The following is a 16859-nucleotide window of genomic DNA, read 5'->3' as shown; positions in this document are numbered from 1 at the left end:
GATGTAGGAGGCGGTGGGAACTGGGAAATATTATGGGCAGAGAGGAGGGGGGAGGTAGGTCCTGACGTGGAGACCGAGTGCCCCCAAAGAATTTTGTCTGCTTTAGTTTTGTCAAGGGCCAGCCTTTGGATGATCTCTGAAGGAAGGTCCTAGAGCCTTGAGGAGGAGAATGTATTATGTCAGCACCTGACCTTTGTGACATAGGCACGAGATGCCAGGCAGAACTGCCCCCCAAGGAATGGGGCTCATAGCTCCCTAGGGGGGCGGCAACGCCGCCCCTTAGACAAAGTTCAGTCTCCCAGAAGTTTTCACCAGCTGGCCCCACGGCTGCTGGTGGTGCTGCTCCCGCTGCTGGGCGTGCTGAGGGCCCGGCCGAGCCAGAGGACATCAGCATCAGGGGTGACAAGGAGTCAGGGAAACCGGATGGGCAGGAAACCAGGATGCTTGCAGAATCCCTGACTCAGGTTTAGGGGAGCAAAAATCTGTAACAGAAGACCTCCTCCTGGCTGGAGGACCACCGAGAGCAAGGTTCGGACAGAAACCTGGGTCAGAGTGAGTTTAGGGTGACAGATGCTGGGGACAGAGGGGGTGTAGCCACCATTTTGTGACTGTCCCTCTCTCTCCCAGGTTCCTCACTGCTGAAGCGCCTTGTGAAACACAGCTCACAGCTCAGAGGAACCCTCATTGGTAAGAGCTCACAGCACCAGAACACCACAATTTCTCATCCCACCTCAGCGGCCATCCTCAAGCCCACTTCTCCACCTCCGTTCTACCCCCCCCCCCCCACCATTCTTCTCCTCATCTCTCACCTCCCCTGGAGCATTTTGCCAGCTCTTCTGACCCCAAAGGTGCAAGGATTTAGGGTCTTGGTAAATCAGTCTTCAGAGCCAGAAGTGGACCAATTCTCCCAATATCTTAGATTCTGTTTCTTTCTCTACAGGTCCCATGGGCTGTGTCTTCCTCCCTAGCGCACCCAGATGACTGATGCTGTCCCTCAGCTCCCAAGAGGCAGCTCTGATTCTCCATCCTTATACATCCCTCATCAATGGCTGACTGCAAAGTGAGAGGCCAAGTTTAGACCCAAGCTCCCATCCAAACACTCAGAGAGCCTAGTGCTACAGGGCTGGGGGTCTCCTTGTCCTGCCACCAACAGCTACACCAACCCTGGGCTGGAGCCACACTTGCGCACAGAAGGCCCTGATTTCTCAGCCAGGTCTGGCCTCTGAGATACTGGTCCTGATTCTGCCAGGTCTCTCGTCTCTGGTCTTGAGGCCCCAGCCCCTTCTGATTCAAGGCGATGTTGCCTCAAAACAAGGACCAGGTGCTGCTACAGAACGCAGCGCCCCCTGGGCACCCCTCTCTGGGCCCCTCTCAACTTGTGCACTCCCCACCCAGCAACTTACAGCCTCTGCCTCCCCCGCGACCACCCCCTCTCTTCCACTCCCCTTGCTCCCCTCCACCAGGGTCGCACTCTCCAGGCTCCCATTTCTACTCTTCTGACTCAAATTCTGACTTTATCCTACACCCTTACTCTTCCTCTCTCCCAAGTTCCCCCAGTTTCTTTCATCAGAATTACCTCTCTCTTTCCTGCCCCCAGTCTTCCTCGCCCTCCCACCAGCTACACCCCTCCCCTACTCACACGCATTCCTCCTCTCCCTCTCAGCTACAGAACACCTCTCTCCCCCACTCTCATTGCCATTCTCCTTCCCCCACAGGAGACCGCCCTAGCTCCACCGTCACTTCCCCGACCCTCAGCCTACCTTCTGGTGGGGTCCACTCAAACAGACAGACATCGCCCTGGCATCAGTACGGGGACACCAGCTCCCCTGGGGCGGTGGGGGAATGCGTGGCAAGCGAGAGGGACCCTGCAGAGTTCAGGGACCCAGGAGCCCTGGCCCATGCCCTGGTGGCCCATCTGGGGCACCGGCGCATTGCCCACGACCTGCGGCTCCTGCTTTTGCAGCGCCTGTGGCTAGGGAGAACTGGCCAGGCCCCAGTTGTAGAATATCCCATTTGCCTGGTGTGCCTCAAGCCGCGCAGCCCCTCTTGCCCCATCCCCAGGTACAGGACTGGACCCCGGCTGCTTGCCTTTCCCCAGCTACTGCCCTGTGCACAGGGCCAGGAATCCGGACCACTCCGCATAGGCATTGGTTTTGGCCTCCGCTTGCCTCGGGGCCAGGCCAGGGCCTTGCATCTCTTGCCAGAAAGAAGGCCAGAGGAAGCAGGGCCTCAGGGCAAGGCTGCTCGGGCCCATGGATATCAAACCCCGGCATCCCAGGCTCCAGCAGCTCAAGCAGCAGGGGCTCAGGCGCGGGCCCATCCAGCCCGGGGCACATCCTCCCAGGCCACGAGTCTCAGATCTACAGGCCTTCAGTCACCAAACTCTATGCGCTTTTCAGGGCCTCTACCTCAGGCACCCAAACAAGCCACTGTCTCCCTGAAACCCAGGCCTTTCTCTGTGTCCATGGGGCCTGCCTCTCCAGAGCCCATTCTCCAAAAGTCACCACCCTAGTTCCAGAGCCGAGGAGGCTCTCTGGAGCACCTCCTCCGAACCCCGCTGCCCCCACCAGGCCCCAGATCTTGGGGAGTCCCCGAGACACCCTGAAGGGCTGGCTGGCAGGAGGTCAGGTGTGTTCTCCAGCCTTGAACCCTGGGAGCCCCTTATGGAGTCTGCTCTCTCCTGGCTGAAGAGGATGAAGGACACCTTAGACCCCATTCAGCCTGTAGTGTATCAATAAAGCCCGACCCTGCAAAACTTGTGTCTGATGTGGAAATGTTGGGGTTTGGAGTAAACAGTCAAGAAAGAAGTCTTGAGACGCCTTTGGTGCAAAAAGGTGGTTTTATTAAAGCACGTGGATAGGACCCGTGGGCAGAAGGAGCTGCACTGGGGTTGTGAGGAATGGCTGATTATATACTTTCAAGTTGGGAGGGGGTTAGGGATAGCCTAAGTCTCTAAGGAATTTTGGAAGCAAGGTTTCCAGGACCTTGAGGGGGCTAGCTATTGTTAGGAAAAGGTCATTTATTACTGTCTAATAAAATGTTAGTCATGAGACCTTTCAGATGTTTATCAGTGGGCCATATGCTTGGAGGATGATCGCTAACATATATCTTGGGGTTAGAGATAAAGGAAGTTTTCAAAGGAATTTTTATTTGTTAAAGGACACGTCCAGGATCCTGCACAGTTAGGATAATGTTAAGCTAAGGTTGCCTTTTGCCTCTAGCAAAGTATTAACATTGAGGCAGTGGAGTTTCTAGGGGAAGGTCACCCCCCACTCCCCTGTCTCAAGGACTTGTCAATGGGCTGTTAAGTTACAAAGAAATCTAATTTTTTTCTTTTGCCTTCGTTTCCCACATTGATGGAGGGTAGTCGGAAGGCAGGCAGGCAGGGGTAAGTGCCCCCCCTCCCCGTCCGTCCTAAGAGGAAACCACCCTTAAAAGGAAAAAGCCCCCATCCTGTTATTCTAGGCTTTACTCAGTGTCCCAGCTTTAAGTCTTTCAACTGGGAGGATTTACAACTTTAGAAAGGAAGGGAATGGCCTTGGGTGTCCTAACCCAGGCCCCGGGGGAGGGAGGGGCAGGTCAACAGCCAGTGGGATATTTAAGCTAAGAGCTTGATCTAGTGGCCTGTGGCCGACCAGCATGCCTTAAGGCAGTGGCAGCCCCACCCTCTTGATCCCTGAGGCTACTATGAAACACCACCCTGGAAGAAGCCCTCCACCCTTTCCCACCTGAACAATTACCTGATAGGTAGATGAGCGTGTGGACAAAAAACCTGACTGGGTGACGGTCCCATGGAGGGTTAATCAGATTAAAACAGCCCCACCAAATCACCCATAAAAACCCCTAGATTTAACCACCACATTGGCAACCCTCTCGGGTCCCCTCCCTCTGTCGGAGCTCTGTGCTGTCGCTCAATAAACTTTGCTTTGCTGCCCACCACTCTTCGTCTGGTCTACCTTTTCATTCTTCGAAGTGGCATGACACAGTGGGTAGCTGAACCTACTGGGGACCACAACTAAACAAGGGGAGGCGGAGAGTCAAACAGGGTGACCAGGAGAGTAGGTGCCATGTATCTGAGGAGGGCATGGAGTCCATAAGGCCTGAGCACCTGAGATGTGCAGACAGTTCTGCGGGGCCCTTTACACATTTAATTCAATGTGGTGGGACAGACAACAGCATTCCCAAAGATGAAGCCACTGGGCTCCTTCCTGAGTGCACCTTAGGCTAACAAGAATGCTTACTTAGGCAGCCAGGGAAGCAGCAAGAGGTGTCTCCTTGAAGGGACGGACATTCCTAGGGTTCACTTGCAGAGAAACATGAAGAGTCTCAGGTTGAAGATCGGAAACCCAAGGGACCCCCTCAGGAAGATGGAAATGCCAGGCAAAAAAGAGACCTGCCCTGCCTGGGAGCCAAGTTGCCTCCCTCTGAGGGTGTCAGCAGGGAGCAGCCCCCTCCCAAACGCTTGAAGGCTGTCGTGTGCAGAGCCACAAGAATGGCCAACTCTCAAATCTGCCAGCCACAGGGGATAGGTGCTTGGCTAAGGTAAATTGCGGTTTCCTTAAACCAGGCAGTGGTGGATTGAGGATTTGAAGCCAGTTTTATTTTAAAGCCCACTCTGCCTCCATTAAAAGGCAAAAGACACAGTTCATGTTCCCAAATGCTGAATTTCCAAGGTGTGTGACCTGCAACAAATCACTCCGTCTCTGAGATAAAAGGTAAGGACTGAGCTTCTGTATCACTCCTGAAATGGGGACAGCCGTAACCAAGGATGTTTTTTTAAGTCATCTCTACATCCAACGTGGAGCTCAAAGCTCAAATTTATAATCCTATGATCAAGAGTCACATGCTCTACCAAATGAGCAAGCCAAGAGCCGCCACAGATTTATTAAAGGTTTGCTAACATCCCTTAACTTTTAGGGATCACCAAGCCGAGCCCCTGGAAGAGGAGCAAGCCTCGCGACCCTGCACAAACATGGTGGAGGCTGACGTCACAAGGGGGACGGAATCCTGAAGCGGGTGTTGGGGCACCGGCCCGCTAGTGCTGACGCGTATTGGCGGTCCTGCGCCTGCGCAAGGAGAGCAGCGGGCTAGGTGCGCGTGCGCACTGCGCGACACGCAGACCCGGTTAAAGACGGGCGGTGGAGATCCGGGTCACTGAGTGTCGTTTTGGCAAATCGCTGGGTTAGAGTTTTGGCAGCTCGGAGGTTGTGACAGAGGAGTCGGGAATATTCCTGGCGGCCACAGGACCAAGTTAAATAGCGACCGGGACAGGGGTCAAAAGCCGGCGCGGCATGTCCCGGGTGCCGCGGTACGTACAGTGAAGCGCGCCGCGAGCAGGATGGGCCGGCGACGGGCGCCAGAGCTGTACCGGGCCCCGTTCCCGTTGTATGCGCTTCAGGTCGACCCCAGCACGGGGCTGCTCATCGCTGCAGGCGGAGGAGGCGCTGCCAAGACGGGCATAAAGAATGGCGTGGTGAGAGCTCAGGGCCACTGGGGCCGGGTCACGCCAGGGGTGATGGTGGTAGGGGATCTTGGGGATGGCCGCACCTCAAGCTTCAGACCTTACCTCTCCCCGGTGGGAAGTCTAGGCTTTTCGGGCGCCCCAGCGCGAATTTCAGCTAAGAACTTACTCACCAGCAACTCCTAAGGTAGAGTAAAAATACACAGCGCCGCTTAGGCAGGAACTTAGGCTTCAACTCGACCTCAAGAGCAGCTCCAGGGGTCTTAATCCTGGACTTTTCTGGGGGCGCCGCAAAGACTTGTCCCACTGCTCTCCAGCAGCGGCAGGAATGCTGCATTTGGCCTTTAGGCTAGGTTTTTTCAGTCCTCTGAGGGTCACCCTGTTATTTTGTGAACTGGAAGTATTAATCCTAACCCTCCTTCCTGTACAGATTTGTGCGGTTTGAAAGAAAGAAACCAAGAAAGGGAAAGAAGCAAGCAGGCTGGAAAAAGCCTTTTAAAGTAGAAAGTGCAGTAATCAAAGGGGTAGGGCTTTAGACTATAGGATCTAAGTTTGCCCTTGAGGTGCTCTCTGGGCACCCCTGAACCTTGCTCATCCTGGTTCTCTCTTCCACAGCACTTTCTACAGCTAGAGCAGATTAATGGGCGCCTGAGTGCCTCTTTGCTACACTCCCATGACACAGAGACACGGGCTACCATGAACTTGGCACTGGCTGGTAACATCCTTGCCGCAGGGCAGGATGCCCACTGTCAGCTCCTGCGCTTCCAGACCCATCAGCAGAAGGGCAAAACCAAGGCAGAGAAGGCAGGTGAGAAGCTCCCTCTTTCGCTTTGGGGAAAGGGTTAAATGAGTAAGATCACTTATTTTGGTTTCTAAAAGAAGTGGGGCTGGAAGTGTGGGTTGTGGTAGCAGGGAAGAAGCCGGATGTTCACTACTAGGGAGGAGACCAGTACCACTTACTATAGAAGCCTGGAACCTGGCAGGCTCTTTGTATTGCAGGTTGCAAGGAGCAGGGGCCTCGACAGAGGAAGGGGGCAGCCCCAGTAGAGAAGAAGTCTGGAGCTGAAACCCACCAGGAGGGGATAGAACTCAGTGTAGAGAATTTGCAAGCGGTGCAGACAGACTTCAGCCCTGATCCGTTTCAGAAAGTTGTATGCTTCAACCATGATAACACCCTGCTTGCCACTGGAGGGACGGATGGCTACGTTCGTATCTGGAAGGTATGATTTGGGGGATTAGGGGATCAGTGTCGATAGCAACAAGGCCAGAATTGTGAGAAATTGAACCTGGGTTCTGGGAGACTTGTGAGTGAAGCCTGCACTGAGTGGCAGAGACGGGTGGGGATCATGGCGCCTTGCCAGTTACCTGGGGTAACCATGCTGGTGGTTTGGCTGCAGGTACCCAGCCTAGAGAAAGTTCTGGAGTTCAGAGCCCACGAAGGAGAGATTGAGGACCTGGCTTTGGGGCCTAATGGCAAGGTGAGGAAGTGAGAGGGTGGTGAAAGTAGGTGATGATGCTGCTTGTCCAGTAGGTGGATCCCCTAACTGTCCATCCTTGGAATCTTGATTCCTGACTAGTTGGTAACTGTGGGCTGGGACCTTAAGGCCTCCGTGTGGCAGAAGGATCAGCTGGTGACACAGCTGCACTGGCAAGAGAACGGACCCACCTTTTCTAACACGCCTTACCGCTACCAGGCCTGCAGGTGTGAGACCCCAGAGGGTAGCTAAAAGAGGCCCAGCCTAGATTTGGTGGGGAGGGGGGAAGCTGGGGAGGGTTGCAACCTTGGTGGGTATTACCCCAGGCCTGACCAGGGTACAGGAGGGCACAAGCCTCTGAGAAGGGCTAGGCAGGCCCCGGGAGCTGAACAGCCTCTCCGCCTGCCCCCCCCCCCCCCAGGTTTGGGCAGGTTCCAGACCAACCTACCAGGCTGCGACTCTTCACAGTGCAGATTCCCCACAAGCGTCTGCGCCAGCCCCCACCCTGCTACCTCACAGCCTGGGATGGCTCCACCTTCCTGCCCCTTCGGACCAAGTCCTGTGGCCATGAAGTCATCTCCTGCCTTAGTGTCAGGTGTGAGACAGTGGTGGCTTGACTGGTTGCGGGGTGCCTGGGGGAACTTGGGAAGGTGTCCGGTCTGAGGCTCTGAAGACCACTGTTAGTGAATTTTGCTGCACAGGCCTCCAGAACAGTGTACACTTTGTTTGTTGCAGTGAGTCGGGTACCTTCCTAGGCCTGGGCACAGTCACCGGCTCTGTCGCCATCTACATAGCTTTCTCTCTCCAGGTAAGGCGTAGAGGTGGGCACAGCCCTGGGGGCTCTTGAGGGGGAGAATCTAGACCTGCTTCAATCTAAGTGTGCGGGAAGGAGTCTGGCCCAGCCCATAGAGGGAAGGCCATCTGGGGACAAGGGAGCATGTTTTCCAGAAGGAATGTTTCCAACTAGGCCTTGCCTCACTAGTTCTTCTGTCTCCAGCGCCTCTACTATGTGAAGGAGGCTCATGGCATTGTCGTGACGGATGTGGCCTTTCTACCTGAGAAGGGTCGTGGTCCAGAGCTCCTCGGGTTCCATGAAACTGCCCTGTTCTCTGTGGCTGTGGACAGTCGTTGCCAGCTGCACCTGCTGCCCTCGCGGAGTGAGTCATTGGGGTGGGGGGTACCTACCTCTAGCTATAGCAGAAACTTGCCCCCTGGAGAATGGGCTGCTTGTCTGTAGCCATCTGCCCCCCCTCTTAAACGGTTCTGTTCTTAGGGCTGTGAATCCCTTTGCCTGCTGACTTCTTTCCTTACCCTCATGCAGGGAGTGTTCCTGTCTGGTTGTTGCTCCTGCTCTGTGTCGGGCTTATTGTTATGACCATCGTGCTGCTCCAGGGTGTCTTCCCAGGTTTTCTTTAGCCTTCATGCTCCTGGGGAATCGAGTGTGGACACTGCCATCTTATATACCAGAGTGGAGGCCTGCACCCCGTTGCTCACCCCACCTGGGTCCACAGTTGGGGTTGCTTCTGATGAGACTGATGGGCACTGCCTGCCCCGCCCAGTGAAAGCTTGGCTATGGCCCTGTGTGACTCTGAGTCCTGGGAACCCTTCATCATCTGTGGATCCACCCAGGACAGTGGTACCTGCAGCCGAGGCCACTCCACCTGCATCTTTCCCTCTGCCTAACAGAGGCTCCAGAGTTGAGCGTGTTCTCCCTCCAGAAATATGTGAGGATGCCCAAGAACCTGAAGATACTGCTGTCCATCAGTTGCTCTTCACATGAGCCCCTGGTGTTTGCTGGGGCAGGCCCTGGCCTGGGACTTGTAGTTAGGGAAGGAAGGGGCAAAAGGAAGACTCAAGCTGTCGTCTCTGGGTCCAGCTGGTAGCTCCAGGCCAGCTCGGCTACAGACACAGTAAGTTCCTGGATGGTCTACCCTAACCTTGAGAAAAGGGAAAATGAACCTCAGCCCGTTCTTCGGGAAAAGTTGATATTTAATAAATAAGCGAAGACTGAATTAAGACCCTGGTGGTACTCCTGTCAGCTCTTGCCTCTCTTGGAAGGGGAAGAGACCGCTGAGGTTGAGCAGCTCCGCCGAGGGCTGGAAGACGGCTTTGGTGTACTGATGTAAGGGGCGGGTCATGTAGCAGTGCTGCCAGGGGAACAGCCCTTCCAGGAAGCCAATGTGGCCACCCCGGGCTGTGATGAGCAGTGCCACGTGGGCAGAGCATTGGGCAGCCTGTAGGGGAAGGGCTTGGGGAGGGTTGGAGAGGAGGTCAGAACCCAGGCCTTTCCTGAGAGCCCAGGTGCTCTCCACTTGCACCTCATGGCCCATTTTCCCTGGGGCCTCTAAAGCATCCAGATTCAGGCTGCTCATCATGGATTGGGGAAAAGGGGTCGTCAGCTGCATTGAGGCAGAGCACAGGGGTCTGGATGGCATCTACCGTGGTTCTTGGGCTTGCTGTTTGATAGTAGGTAACACAGTCTTGATATCCAAAGGCCACAGTTGCATAGCACTCATCAAACTGGTGGATTGTGCGGGCCTGCCCGGGGTCGAGGGTGGGATAGGCTAAGATGAGGCTAGGGAGTAGAAGATAACTGAACAACTTTGGGCAGGGGGTAGTGGTTGAAAGACTATACCTGTAGCACGAAGTCTACGTTCCCAACCTTTTCCATCACCTTTCTGTTTCTGCAAAAGAGTTCATAGAGGTTTGCCTCCCCTGGACCTGACCCTGTCTGTCTCATGAGTGAGCAAACCCAGACAGAGAACTGATCTGAGCACTGGGAGAACCTGGTGTGTCCGCCATCCCTCCCTGTCTGCTGCCTCCTCCCACTTGCCAAGACCCTGTCGGTTCACAATGTGGCAGAGCTCAGCAGTGAGGCGCTGATTGAAGAGCAGTGAGTGGAGTGGGGTCCCCAGGAAGCGGGTGGTCTCAGAGGAATCCCCGCACGCAGATAGAGTCAGTGCCGCCACCAGCCTCGAAGCCTGCCCTGTTCGTGCTGGGTGGTTCAGCACTAGTACCCTGATGGGCCAGGGGCCACGAAAGAAGGGTTTGCATTAGTGAGCGGGCACGGAGGAGAGGGCAGGAGGGCATGGAGGAGGGAACAAAGGAAGACTGGGCCTTTGGGTCAAGCCCAGGCAACTCTTACCCTCCAAGAGAGATGCCCACGGCCAGCAGTGGAGCTTGGGAGTAGCGGTGCTTTGTGTGGTTCACGACTGTCTCCAGATCTTCAGTATTGTTGGCAGAAAAGGCCCTGTGGGTCTGAGGCAAACCAGATCACTGGGGAGGGAGGGAGGCCCTGGCCTGAAGGCGGAAAGGTGGAAGGGGCGTGGAAGGAGGATAGGTAGGTAGAGCCCCAGGGTCAAGGATCTCTTAAGGGAGTGGGGGGAAGGGCTACAATGGGGAAGGAGGGTCCTCACGAGCAGTTCTTCCCCACGGCAGCCCCGGTTATTAAATACAACAGCTCTGTGGCACACACAGGTACATCTCAGCCAGACCCTCCCTAGAAGCCCCACTCCCCTCTGGTAGCCTTCAGAAACACCCCAGTCAGAAGGTGCCCTTCATATAGTGCCTTCTCCCCAGAGGTATCAGGGTCTTCATTGACCTCCCTATTACAGGTTCTCAGACACCACCCACTTCTCTGGACTTGGCCCATCCTTACCTATAACCATCCCTCAGAGCTTAGTTGGCCAGTTGGAAGATATAGGAGTCCTGGCTACTGCCTGTGATACCAGGAAGCAGTAATACAATGGGCTGGGTAGTAGGGTCAGGGTACTGACTGCTGCCGTGCCGGCCGGCCCAGTCTAGCAGAAACGCTTCCATCTGGGGTGTGGAGGACTTCACTGTGGTTCAGGAGAAAAGGGTACACAAAGATACTATTAGGAATTCCGTGTACTTCAAAAGGTTTACCTCTCTTGATCAACAAACAACTCCCAAACCTTCCCATTGGCATCATTTGAGGGCATACACTTTGCAAGACATTAAGATCCTTACAAGGTGTGGGGCGCCTGGGTGGCTCAGTCAGTTAAGCATCTGCCTTCGGCTCAGGTCATGATCCCAGGGTCCTGGGATGGAGTTGGGTTTCTTGCTCAGCGGGGAGCCTGCTCCTCCCTCTGCCCCCGGCCCTGCTCAGGTTCTCTCTCTCATATGCTCTCTCTTTCAAATAAAATCTTAAAAAAAAAAAAGACCGTAACAAGGTGTAATGGGACATAAATGATTAAATACTACCTCATGGTCGAGCAATTAAATAGCCCTTCCAGGGCGCCTGGGTGGCTCAGTTGGTTAAGCGACTGCCTTCGGCTCAGGTCATGATCCTGGAGTCCCGGGTTCAAGTCCCACATCGGGCTCCCTACTCAGCAGGGAGTCTGCTGCTCCCTCTGACTCTCCTCCCTCTCATGCTCTCTGTCCCTCATTCTCTTTCTCTCAAATAAATAAAATCTTTTTAAAAAATTAAAAAAAAAAAGCCCTTCCATGTAGCCACTCATTGTTACCCCCAACACACCGGGGTAGATGGGGCAAAGATTACCTTCAGTTTAAAGAAGGAAGACAGGATTCCCCGGTAGTTGCAGCCTCATGTTTACTCCTCTGTCCCTTCTTACCTCCAGTAAGGGACTGGAGGCTGAGACTGCAGTAACACTCGGAAGACGGTTTGTAGCCGTCCCTCAAAACACCGTAGCGTAGGGTAGAAAGTCTCCAGAGTGACTGGACAGTGTTGCTCCAGGAAGGCCAGAAACCAGGACCCAGTCACCAGTTGAGGCCTCTGCAACTACAACACAGTCTGCCTCACCCCCTGGTGTTTGCAAGGCCAGTGAGGCACCCGACACCAGCGTGACCCCTCTCCAGAGGCCAGCCTCAGGCGGTGAGAAATCTAGCACACCTCGGCCCAGAACGGCCAAGTCACTTCTGTGAACGTAGTCCAGCCGGAGCCCTCAAGAACTCCAGTCCTGGAGTGCCACCTCCCCGGCCTGACTGAACTGACTCAGTGCCAGGGCTGGGAGCTGCTGCAGCTGACCGAGTGCTGACTCTCCCGCTCAGCCTATCTGTGCCCTAGCCCCAGTTTGGAGAGAGCAGGTAATATACATTGCCCAACTGACTCCTTGTGGAAAGGGTTGGCATCCCCGTCAGAGGCTGAAGAAGTACAGCACCATTCAGTCTGTGACTTTTGCTCTGCAGTTGAATTACCCACACTGGCATCTTCCTAAGACTAGCTCTGGCCATGCTGGCTCCTGGCTTTAGCACCCCATTGCCACATACTCGCATTCCCTACAGCGTGTGCTCACAGCTGAAGGGCTTCGACCACAGCACCTCATTTTCTTAGTCATGGGGCTTGCTGTTAGAGCATACTCCAAAGGAGGAATAGTCCCGATGGGAACAGATTTTTCTCTTCTCTTATGCCAGCCAGAAGGAAGGTAACAGAGAGTGGCAGGGACAGACAGGTCAGTGGGGGAGTTGGCCCTGACTTTCAACGCCTCTGCTGGTTCTTCTGGTTGCACATCAAGTGAGTGAGAGGCCCTAGCCACATGGCTTATGAAAGAGGGGTGTGCTGTAGAAAGCCAAAAGGCCTCAGGCTCAAGAAATAGAAATTGCATTTCTGGTGCGAGCCCTAAGGAACCTGATGATCAGATTTGTAGGTCTTCTGCAGGCTCAGTACTCACAAAAGGCTAGGCAAATTATGAACTAGAGAGGCCAAGTTGTTCGTGCCACTGTCTCGAGATGTGACTTGTACCCTGCTCCTTAAGCCCTGGAATAATGATGCTTGTGATTCATTGTGTGCTATGTGCAGGTACTAGGCTAAGCCCAACCTTAGGGGCTGGGATATTTGTAAGTGAAGAAACTATGGCTCAGATGAAGTTTCCTCAAAGTTGTGCCTCAGCAAGCAAGAGGCAAAGTGGAATTCGCAATTGTGCTACTACCAATACTAGTAGGTAAAACTTGTTGAGTGCACATGTTTCAGGCATTGTGCTAAGCACTTTACATGATTATATCCTGTGATTTTCACAACAGTTCTTTGGCATAGATCCTGTGATTCCCCTATGGGAACAGGTTTGAATGTTGAATAAATTATCTTGCCAAAGACAGCTAGAGGTGGAGCTGGGATTCAAACCCAGGTCTGACTCTAGAGCTCATGCTCTTAGTCACTGTACTCTATTACCTCCTCGTTGCCAGGATTTTGAGTTACTAATTTTTGGAATCTTTGATCAAATAGCTCAGTGTAGAACAGATTAGGTCACAGGTTAATTTCATTTTAGCTCTAGTGAAGAGTTTCTTGACTCATTTCTTGAGAATTAATTAGTAATATGCCATTGGTCTCTGTGGATGAATCGATACTAATTCATTAACATGCTGGACAATCCAAACTCCTCAGGACTTCCAGAATGCACTTCCTGCATTTTAAGCAGCATTTGGAAGTCAAGGAAGGGTTTGGAATATAAAGAGGCGGAGGTCTCTGACTTCGTGGCTGGTTGCAAGCAAAGGAAAATGGTTAGTTAAGTAGAGCTCTGGTCTGAAATGACTGACTTTTGAAATTAGGCTTGGAAGGTAAGATTTATAGGGTACTGTGGGTTTGGATCTTTTATTAAGGCAGACAATACATGCGAATGTAAAAAGCTCTGAAAATAGAGAAAAGTCTAGGCAACATTTAAATTCCCTATAGATCTTTTTTAAGGGCTTGAATCAATTGGTTTTATATTAGACTCCATTACCTAGAACAGTTTAATGAAGATTTAAAAGACTTAGATTTTTCTGGGTATGTAAATTAATGTATTTTATCTAAATTTCAGTAAAAATCTCTTCAGACTTTCCCACTGCACCATATATACATGGAGAGCCTAGAAGTTAAAACAAGGCAGAATGAACGACAGGGTTATCCATTAGTCCTGAGCTAGGCAGGGAACCTCCCCCAGCCTGTGAGAGAAGCAAGGGCCTACTAAGCTGATGGGGTGGGGGGAGTTAGCCAGAGCCACACAGGCCTCCAGTTCCTTTATTCGGTGAAGCTAGTGAGAAACTCAGCTAGACTGCCTTTTTAGAAGAGGAAAGCATCGGCCTGACACCTCGGGATGCCTTCTACCCCGCCCTTCCCCAAATGTCTGCCCACATCCTAGGGAGCAGCACCCCTCCGGTGCCTGAAAGGCCCAACTGGTACGGGGAGCCTACGGGCTGCAGAGAATCTAGGCAGGCAAAGAACCGACTCTCCCTTAGGTGATCAGAGCAAAGCAGAACCCTGCTGCAGCACGCGGCAGGGCTGGTGGTGGGGTGGGGGCATCAAATTTCACCTGTTGCGGGAGGCCCAATCGTGCCACCTCCCACAAAGGGCTCGAGCCCCTGGCTGGAAGCTGCTCCTTAGGCCCGAGGATCCTAAACCCGCCGGCCAGAGCTCTGCACCCGCATCCACCAGGGGCACATATCTCCAGTAGTAGCCCAAGTAGGGGGTGACGCCAAGACCTAAAAGCAGGGAGATGGGCTCTGTCCAGGTGCCATTCTGAGGGCTCTGGGAGGAGCTCGGCATCTTGGGTGTTTGGGTTCCGACCCCCAAGTTCTTGACCGGCTCCAGCGCCCGGCCCCGCCCGTTACCGGCCATCGGCCGGCCTGTGCAGGGACCGCGGCCGCGGCGGGGCGGGGCGGGGGTCCGGGTCCCGCCCACCTCCACAGGGCCCCGCGGCGGGCGTGGTGAGGGGCGGTGCCGGGACCTCGCCGGCCGCCGAGCTGAGCCGAGTCACCTGCTGATGGCCTCCCCGCCCCATCGCCCGGGTCGCGCGCCCGGGCGCCTCCTGCTTCCGCCTCGCGGTCACCGGTGGTGCCGCTCCTTGCGAGGACTAGCGGCCTCCCGCACCGCCGCCATCTTGGTGAGAGGTGCCTCCAGCGCCTTCTTCAAACCGTGCCCCGGCCGCTTGAGTTAGGCAGCCTGGTCACGGTCCCCAGTCATTGGCACACAGGACACAGGTACTCCTGTGGTGGCATCCTGTGACCTCCCCACTCAGGACACGGCCACTCACCTTGTGAAAACGCTCTGCAGTCCCACCGTGTTCAGCCATTCACAGTGGTCTTCCCAGACTGGACACAGACATTCACACTGTGACACCCCAGACTGTCACACAGGTTTCAGCTATTGAGTGCATGGCATTCCACATAGAGTCACACACACACACACACACAGGTTACAGTCATTCACACAGTGTCACTCTGCACTGTCTCATCTAATCCCTGTCAAGTAAGCACGATGGAATGTACTCATCACCCACTTTGTATCAGGCACTAGGGATGCCCCGGGGATGCTGTTCCCTCTCATCACTGGAATGTGGAAACAAATACATAATCTAACAGAGCAGTGGTTCGCGACCTTGACTGAAGATTGGAATCATCTGGGAGTTTTAAAAAAACTACCAGCACCCAGGCCTCACCCCCTGCTATAGTTGGTCTGGAGAGGAGCCTAGGTGTCAATATAACTTAGATGTTCTCTGGAAGATTCAAATGTGTAGTCAGGGTTGAACCCCTGCCATAGGGCATGGGGCTGGGTAAGGGAAGTACAGCTGCAGTGGGAGCACTGAGGAGGGTGCCCAAACTCCATGGGTCAGATAAAGTGTACTCAGATGTTAAATGATGGTACACTTAAGGTGAAACCAAAAAACGAGTAGGAGTTTCCCAGGCAAAGGAGAGGTGGGGAGAGAACAGTTTCAGGAGCAGAAACAGCATAAGCAAAAGCCTAGATGTGAGAGACTTCTTAAAGGAACCAAAAGAAATCTGGTGTGTCTGGGGCATACGAGATGGTCAAGAATCAAGGTGTGAGCAGCTACACAAAGGATATTAGAGTTTGGGGCAACTTCGGCTCAGGTTATGATCCCAGGATCCTGGGATCAAGTCCCGTGTCAGGCTCGGCGGGAAGCCTGCTTCTCCCTCTCCCACTCCCCCTGCTTGTGTTCCCTCTCTTGCTATCTCTCTCTCTCTCTGTCAAATAAATAAATAAAATCTTTAAAAAGGGGGGGGGATGTTAGAGTTTAAACAAAGGGTGGAGGAAAGCCATCAAAGAGTTTTACGAAGGGGTGGGCGACATGACCGGAATTGTGTTTTAGAAGAACCATTCAGGCAACTTGGAGAATGGATTGGAGGAGGCTGAGAAAGGAAACAGGCCAGTTAGGCTGTTAAGAGAACTTTGGAATGACAGATGGCTGCCTGGCCTGGAGGAAGCTCCAAAGAGGAGTGAAGATCTTTAGGATAGGAGGCGGAACTGATAGGACCTGGTGGTAGGTTGGAGGTTGGGAGAGAAGGAGAAATCATGAAGGAGTCCCAAGTTTCTGACTGTATGACTCAGGGATGCATGGCAGTGCCAGTCCCTGGGCTGGCGGAACTGGGGAAGAGGAGGTTTGAGGAGGAGGAAGATTCGTTCTTAGACACATAGAGGTTAGCGTGCTCGCTGATAATTGTGTTTTCTTAGATTCTGTATTTGTCTACTTGGCATCCATGAATCACAGGGCCAAACTAACAGCCAAAGTTGACATCTCACCTGCAATCCAGAGCCCATACTCTGAGCTGCTTCTTTAATCTAATTCTCACTCAACAAACCAATATTTCCCCTCTCCTAAAATCAACCCAGGGTCAGGTGTCAGATAACTAGGGACGGTTCCTATGTCCCAAAGCCTGCCTGAATGACTCCAACTAGCCAATCCTAAGCTGTCTACCTTGCCTTGCCTTTCCCATTTAGCAAAGGCTGTGGCCTGTGCCTCCCCCCCCATTCCCCCCCCACCCCGGGCTCCTTTCTGCCCTCTACACTGGTGCCTCCCCCGGCTGTCCTGTGTGGTGAGCTGTGCCTCTCCCTTCTTGGGGAACTGTAACATTAAATGTTTCTTTCAGTGGCATTGACCTCTCCATGTTGTCACTCAGTCACCTTTATAAATTAAAATCTAGGCACAAATTAGAGAATGTTCAATTCCTGA

At 53.6% G+C, this 16859-nt stretch overlaps 3 protein-coding genes across 5 annotated transcripts; 2 read left to right on the top strand and 1 right to left on the bottom strand.

Annotated features, from left to right (window-relative positions):
• The first annotated feature begins 224 nt into the window (after positions 1 to 224).
• Positions 225 to 2746, top strand: PRR30 (proline rich 30). 2 transcript variants are annotated; one of them, XM_027622566.2, is made up of 3 exons: positions 225 to 528; positions 628 to 687; positions 941 to 2746. In XM_027622566.2, exon 3 carries the CDS (start codon positions 1298 to 1300, stop codon positions 2510 to 2512), a length of 1215 nt encoding a protein of 404 aa, XP_027478367.1. In that variant the 5' UTR covers positions 225 to 528; positions 628 to 687; positions 941 to 1297; the 3' UTR covers positions 2513 to 2746. The 2 variants fall into 2 exon arrangements, with proteins under 2 accessions (XP_027478367.1, XP_027478368.1); XM_027622567.2 differs by having other exon boundaries at positions 225 to 552.
• A 2336-nt stretch (positions 2747 to 5082) lies between these two features.
• PREB (prolactin regulatory element binding) lies at positions 5083 to 8952 on the top strand. 2 transcript variants are annotated; one of them, XM_027621479.1, is made up of 9 exons: positions 5085 to 5473; positions 6077 to 6269; positions 6461 to 6681; positions 6859 to 6939; positions 7039 to 7163; positions 7358 to 7531; positions 7672 to 7744; positions 7934 to 8093; positions 8258 to 8952. In XM_027621479.1, exons 1-9 carry the CDS (start codon positions 5339 to 5341, stop codon positions 8350 to 8352), a joined length of 1257 nt encoding a protein of 418 aa, XP_027477280.1. In that variant the 5' UTR covers positions 5085 to 5338; the 3' UTR covers positions 8353 to 8952. The 2 variants fall into 2 exon arrangements, with proteins under 2 accessions (XP_027477281.1, XP_027477280.1); XM_027621480.1 differs by lacking the exon at positions 7934 to 8093 and having other exon boundaries at positions 5083 to 5473.
• Positions 8932 to 14437, bottom strand: ABHD1 (abhydrolase domain containing 1). Its single transcript, XM_027621493.1, is given in 10 exon segments — positions 8932 to 9189; positions 9314 to 9474; positions 9572 to 9620; positions 9766 to 9954; positions 10082 to 10194; positions 10353 to 10398; positions 10595 to 10747; positions 10749 to 10775; positions 11532 to 11698; positions 14324 to 14437. Coding segments are annotated over 10 exon segments (1260 nt in total). The 3' UTR covers positions 8932 to 8948.
• Between the last annotated feature and the right edge of the window lie 2422 nt (positions 14438 to 16859).

This window comes from Zalophus californianus, chromosome 8 (genome assembly GCF_009762305.2).
Source record: "Zalophus californianus isolate mZalCal1 chromosome 8, mZalCal1.pri.v2, whole genome shotgun sequence".
In the NCBI taxonomy this organism is placed as follows: domain Eukaryota; kingdom Metazoa; phylum Chordata; class Mammalia; order Carnivora; family Otariidae; genus Zalophus; species Zalophus californianus.
The sequence above is the reverse complement of the archived record's forward strand: the minus strand, read 5'-3'. Positions and strand labels throughout refer to the sequence as shown.